The sequence below is a fragment of the Solanum verrucosum genome, unplaced genomic scaffold (genome assembly GCF_900185275.1).
Source record: "Solanum verrucosum unplaced genomic scaffold, falcon-dt-bn FXZP01000162.1, whole genome shotgun sequence".
NCBI lineage: Eukaryota > Viridiplantae > Streptophyta > Magnoliopsida > Solanales > Solanaceae > Solanum > Solanum verrucosum.
In genome coordinates this window covers 37142-43989 of record NW_026020223.1, presented here as the reverse complement: position 1 = coordinate 43989, position 6848 = coordinate 37142, and the positions used below count along the sequence as shown (strand labels likewise).

Sequence of the window (6848 nt, the reverse complement as noted above, 5' to 3'; positions counted from 1 at the left end):
GTCCAAACCATGGTCTCACTAAGAGACATCTGAAACATGCTTTGTATAGATCTTTAAATTATGTTACTAAACTTGTTGTTGATGTAGTGTGTGGAGTATCATTCATGAGGAAGCCATTCTCAGAGAGCATGTAGTTGATGGATGAGGTGTCTAAGAATAATAGGGTGTGTACACCAGGGATGTAGAAGTAGGAGATCTTAGGTTCACTTTTGAACTTTTAGTTGAACAAAGGAAAAGAGAAAAAGAAAGGGATTAGGACATGGCACACATGAGGACCCAAATAGATCTACTCACGAAGCATATTGTCTCAAGTTGTGAAAAGGTAAATGTTATAGGACCTCCAAACAGGGTATGAAGATCAGGATATCGATCTAGATGAGGAGGCTAAATACTTGGGCAACCAAGGAGGTTTCCTAAATTCGAACACTGAAACTAGGTTACAATTTTGGAAATGCAGGTCGGAACTACTCTAGAGAAAGACAGTATGATAGGCCAACAAACAGAGAGCAGGAAAACTGGCAGAACAGAGATAGGTATAGAAATTATCGCAGTGGTGTGTATGTGCCTTAAGTAATAGAGACCGTGCAAGTGGTAGTTCCAGCCGGTCTAAGCTAGAAATCATGTTGGACAAGGTGCTCCTAAAAGTTGAGTCAACTGATGCAGGGTGAAGGAGATGAGAGGTGACTTCTCTAGTATGAGTCAACTGGTAGACTCTCACACTACTTCAATCAAGCAAATAGAGCAATAGTTGGGACAACTTTCAGCATCATTAAACCAGAGGAAGAATGGGTCACTACCAAGTGACACGATCCAAAATCCTAAGAAGGACGGGCATTGCATGGCTATTTCCACGAGGAGTGGTAAGATTCTTAATGACCCAATATCTACAGGTACTGAACATGAACATGAACATGAACAGGTGTTGGAGCAAACTGGAATAGAAGAGGCTGAAGCTGAACAAGCAGATGACTTGGAGGATGCTCAACTAATAGCAAAACCAGTAGGAGCAAAGGAAAAAGAGGTTAAGGGAACTATGCCTCTTCAGCAAATACCAAGACCACCTCTTCCTTTCCCTCAAAGGCTTAAGAAGAAAGTCAAAGATGGGAAATTTGCTAAATTCATCACCATTCTGAGACAGCTATCAATGAATATCCCATTGGTGGAAACATTAGAGCAGATGCCAGGATATGCCAAGTTCATGAAGGACTTGGTCACGAAAACAAAGTTGTAAGTATTGATTTATTGATAATGTTTATCACTGCAGTGTTATTTCTACCAGGTCTTTGGTACAGAAGAAGGAGGATCCGGGTGCATTTACCATACCGTGCACCATCGAATCAATTGAATTTGCAAAGGCCTTGTGTGACTTACGGGCCAGTATAAACTTGATGTTGCTAGCCATCTACAAGCAACTCGGGTTAGGAGTTCCAAAACTCACAACAATGAGGTTGATGATGGACGATAGGTCGGTGAAGCGACCTGTGGGCATCTTATGTGATGTGCTAGTAAAGGTAGGCACTTTCATATTTCCAGCAGACATCGTGATTTTGGATTATGAAGTGGATTTTGAGGTTTCCATAATTTTGGGAAGACCATTTCTGGCCATGAGACTAGCACTGGTAGATGTTGAGAGTGGAGAGCTGAAATTCAGACTCAACAAGGAAGAGGTAAAGTTTAAAATTTACAGGTCAATGAAACAGCTGCATGACATGAATGTAGTGTCTGCGATAGAGGCCTTTGATGAAGAAGAGATGGGAACTACCATTGAGGAGAGGCTGACTGTTGAAACATTAGTAGTCGTGTTAATGAACTTTGAAGCTGATTTTCGGACTAACTATGTGGAGACCGTGAATGCTTTATAGGGCATGAAAGCACACTTTTATGCTCGAAAGAAACTGGACCTAAATTTGAAAAATAGGCCAAGTCCTCCGGCAAAACCATTCATTGAGGAATCGTCTGTGCTGGAACTCAAGCAGACCAGTCACCTGAGGTATGTATTTTTGGGTACTAACAACACTTTGCTTGTGACCTTGGCTGCAGATTTGATTGATGAACAGATACAAGCTGTGATTAAAGCGTTGATAAGGTATAAAAAAGTGATTGGGTGGACCATTGCTGACATCATCGGGATACCTCCAGGTATATGCACTCATAAAATCCAACTTGAGGAGGACTACAGCCCAAGCATTGAACACCAGAGGAGGTTAAATCCATGCAAGAGGTGGTCAAAAAAGGAGATCATCAAGTTGTTAGATGTTGGGGTGGTGTACACCATTTCTGACAGTCATTGGGTCAGCCCAATGCAATGTGTGCCCAAAAAAAGAGTGGTATGACAGTGGTTGCAAACACAAAGACCAGCCACTGGATAGCGAGTGTGCATGGACAACAGGAAGTTGAACAAGTGGACCTTGAAGGATCACTTCCCAATGTCATTCATGGACCAGATGCTTGACAGGTTGGCTGGAAAAGGGTGGTATTGTTTCTTAGATGGATACTCTGGCTACAACAACATATCAATTGCTCCTGAAGATCAGGAAAAGACCACATTTACATATCCTTATGGCACATTTGAGTTTAAACGCATGCCATTTGGACTATGTAATGCACTAGCAACTTTTCTGAGGTGTATGATGTCTATCTTCTCGGACATAGTGGAAGACACTCTAGAGATATTCATGGATGAATTTTCGATAGTAGGTGATACTTTTGATGACTGTTTACTCAAGCTTAGCAGGGCTTTATAGAGATGTGAGGAGGCTAACCTAGGGCTGAATTGGGAAAAGTGTCATTTTATGGTCAAGGAAGGCATAGTCCTTGGTCACAAGGTCTCACAAAAGGGGTTAGAGGTTGACAAAGCCAAAATTGAGGTGATTGAAAAGTTGCATCCACGTATATGTGTGAAGGGTGTTCAAAGCTTCTTAGGACATGCCGAGTTTTATAGGCGTTTCATCAAGGACTTCTCAAAAATTGCACACCCCTTGTGCAAGATTTTGGAGAAGGAGGTGAAATTTGCTTTTGATAAAGCATGTCTAAGAGCCTTTGAATGCCTGAAGGAAAAGCTAATTTTTTCCCCAGTGATCATTGGCCTAGATTGGGCTGAGCCATTTGAGATAATGTGCGATGCTAGTGGTACTGCCTTAGGAGTTGTGTTGGGGGAAGAAGCGCAACAAGATGTTTCATCTAATCTACTATGCTAGCAAGTCACTAAATGGAGCACAGTGAAACTACATAGACACTGAATAAGAACTACTTGTTCTGGTATATGCTTTCAAGAAATTTAGAGCTTACTTGTTGGGTACTAGAGTGATAGTCCACATGGATCATGCAGCTCTAAGATACCTCATGGCAAAGAAATATGAAAAACCCAGGTTGATCAAATGGGTGTTGCTGTTTCAAGAGTTTGATCTTGAGGTTGAGGATAGGAGAGGTTGTGAAAACCAGGTGGCTGATCACCTGTCTAGGTTGGAGGTTGAAAAGAGAGAGAAACTTGAGCTTGAAATCAATGATTCATTCCCAGATGAGCAGGTATTAGCTGCTACTCTTGATCTTATTTCTTGGTTTGATGATTTTGCTAACTTCCTTATTAGTGACTTGATGCTTGAGGGGCTCACATTTCAGCAAAGGAAGAGGTTCCTACATGTTATGGGTAAGTATTTTTTGGATGAACCTTATTTGTACAGGGTGTGTACTGATAATATCATCAGGCGATGCATCCTTGAAGCTGAGATGTTGCACATTCTAGAGGCCTATCACTCCTCTCCAGTAGGTGGCCATCATGGAGGTGCTCGGACAGCCCAAAAGGTACTTCAGTGTGGGTACTACTGGCCCACAATTCATCAAGATGCGATGGACATAATAAGATGTTGTGATGTGTGCCAGCGGCAAGAAGCCATCTCTCAGCGCCACGAGTTATCCATGACACCTATTCTGGAGGTGGAGCTATTTGATGTGTGGGGAGTTGATTTCATGGGCCCATTTGTGGGCTCCTATGGGCAAAAGTATATATTGGTGGCATTGGACTATGTGTCCAAATGGGTTGAGGCAGTTGTTTTTCCTGAGAATGATGCCAACAATGTTGCTGGCTTTCTGAAGAAGAATATTTTCTCAAGGTTTGGCACACCCAGAGCTATTATCAGTGATGACGGTTCTCATTTTTGCAACAAGGTATTCAGTGCGCTTCTGGCCAAATATGGGGTTAAATAGCACAAGGTGGCAACACCATATCACCCACAAACCAGTGGCCAAGTGGAGGTGTCCAATAGAGAAATAAAGGTGATTCTGGCAAAAACACTAAATGCCAACAAGACAGATTGGGCATGACAGTTGGATGATGCTCTATAGGCATATCAGACAGCTTTCAAGACGCCTATTGGTATGTCTCCATATCAATTGGTATTTGGAAAGGCATGTCATTTGCCAGTTGAGCTTGGGCATAAGGCACTCTAGGGTTTGAAGAAGTTGAATATTAGTTGGAGTGAAACGGCAAACCTGAGATTGGATCAGATCAATGAGATGAATGAGTTCTGTTTAAGAGCATATAAGAGGTTTTCACAATACAATGAGAGGATAAAGTTGTAGCATGATAAGCATATTGAGAAGAGAACCTTCATTCCTAATGACTTGATGTTACTTTTCAATTCTAGACTTCATCTATTTCCGAGGAAGTTGAGATCCAAATGGTCTGGACCTTTTAGAGTAACTCAGGTGTTCCAGTCGAGTGCTATTGAGCTTGAGAGTGACAAGGGTGAGAGGTTCAAGGCCAATGGTCAGCGAATCAAGGCATACTTGGGTGTTCCAGAAGAAGTGAAGATAGTGGAGGAATGTAAACTTGATGAAGTGTGAGTAATCAATTAACTTGTGTCGCGCCGCGACGTTAAATTGTGTGCTGCTTGGGAGGCAACCCAAGATTTTATTTGTAATAGGTAGTTTCCTTTCTCTTATTTTTCTTTGCGTTTATAGAGTCACTGTGTTGAGGTGTGCAAGAAGGATTTGGACTGAGAATTGCAGATTTGAGTGCAGACCACTCTTCACGAGCAGTCCCACGGGCCGTGGTACCCTTCATGGGCAACTTCAGGGCCCATCCTCAACAGCAGCCAAAGAAGGCTACTAGAAATTTCCATAAGTGGGTTCACTTCGTTCAGGTTCCGTCAAACTTTGTACGAACTTTCTAGCCTCTCATAAACCTCAAGTAAGTTGTCCCTAACCAAGATGTGTCCACGGACGTCTGTACGGACCGTGGTGCTCTTCACGTGCAACTTCAAGTAAGTTGTTCATAAAGCGCCAAAGGTTAGTGTTTTTTTCCTCTTTACTCTCATCTATAACGGTTCCTAAAGAGATAACAAGGGTTTCCACCTTCCATAAAGTCTAAATCTATCAGAGAATCGAAACCCTAGTTCTTGTCTGTCAACAATTTGAAGTCAGAGTTCAATATCTTTCTTTGTGGGCGAAAATTGTGACCCTATTCAAAGTAAGTTTACTATTAACTTGTTATAAGCATGAACTTATCAATAAACAAGTTAGAACTACTATAATTGTGTCGAATTTGAGCATTATTTTTATTGAATGATCATTGATGATACCTAATGGGTGTGGGTCAGTTGAAATTAGTGTTTTTCATATATGGGTCTGTGAAAGTTATGTGGAACTAAGTGTTCATGTATGGGTGTGATGAATTCTTGCATAAATACTGTAAATAATGATACGAGAGTATGTTTGAGTCCTAGTTGTCAGTATACATGGTATATGAATGAATGTCGTGCCGATAAATTAGGGAAAAATTGTTGAAGTTGCATGATTAATCTCATAGGCATGTGATTATGATCATAGCGTGATTTAGATTGTGTTTGATTTACATGGCGAGTGATAAATGTAGTAGAATGGTTGGTCTCATATGCTAATAGATCTTGTAACCTTGTGATGGGGTGAAATTGGGCATCGATTGTTGTTGGAAAGATATGAGCACTACAAATGGGCCAAGTGTAAGTCCACAATAGGCTTCACGGACCGTGGGATCAACTATGGATCATGAAACCCTTCGTGGACCATACTTGGAAAAAGAGGAGTACACTGGGTAGGATCACGGAAAAAATTCGACTTGCACTAATGACCTTAAAACATCGTGAAGAATAACGGAACAAAACTTTACTTCTTTACGTATTTTCCCGAAAATGGCCGAATATTACGTAAATGCCCCAAAATGGCAGAAAAATTAAGAAACACACATAAACAATACAAAAAATGCCTCAATTTTTTTTTGACTTGCACTAATGACCTTAGAATATCGTGACGAATAACAGAACAAAACTTTACTTCTTTTCTTAACTACCCGAAAATGGCCGAATATTACGTAAATGCCCCAAAATGGCTGAAAAATCAAGAAACACACTTAAATAATACAAAAAGTGCCTCAAAAAAATTTAGACTTGCACCAATGACCTTAGAATATCGTGGCGAATAAGAGAACAAAACTTTACTTCTTTTCATAATTGTTCGAAAATTGCCAAATATTACGTAAAAGCCCCAAAATAGCCGAAAAATCAAGAAACACACATAAACAATACAAAAATTGCCTCAAAAGAATTTCAACTTACAGCAATAACCTTAGAATATCCTGACGAATAACTGAACAAAACTTTACTTCTTCTCATAACTGCCCGAAAATGGCTGAATATTACGTAAATGCCCAAAATGATCGAAAAATCAAGAAACATACATAAACAACACAAAAAACGCTTCAATTTTTTTTTTACTTGCTCCAATGACCTTAGAATATCGTGAAGAATAACATAATAAAACTTTACTACATTTCGTAACTTCCTGAAAATGGCCGAATGTTACGTAAATTTCCC

The 6848-nt window shown here is 40.4% G+C and overlaps 1 protein-coding gene across 1 annotated transcript; it reads left to right on the top strand.

The window, feature by feature from the left end:
* Positions 1-259: 259 nt before the first annotated feature.
* On the top strand, positions 260-1862 carry LOC125831852 (uncharacterized). The gene is made up of 4 exons (XM_049510993.1): positions 260-349; positions 458-533; positions 891-1227; positions 1280-1862. The coding sequence occupies exons 1-4, from the start codon at positions 260-262 to the stop codon at positions 1860-1862; spliced, it is 1086 nt and encodes a 361-aa protein (XP_049366950.1).
* The last annotated feature ends 4986 nt before the right edge of the window (positions 1863-6848 follow it).

Coding starts and splice junctions, on each gene's coding strand:
- LOC125831852 (XM_049510993.1), top strand. CDS start 260: ATGGCACACATGAGGACCCAAATAGATCTACTCACGAAGCATATTGTC. Junction 534..890: donor AACTGGCAGAACAGAGATAG/GTATAGAAATTA, acceptor CAATATCTACAG/GTACTGAACATGAACATGAA. Junction 1,228..1,279: donor TTGGTCACGAAAACAAAGTT/GTAAGTATTGAT, acceptor TATTTCTACCAG/GTCTTTGGTACAGAAGAAGG.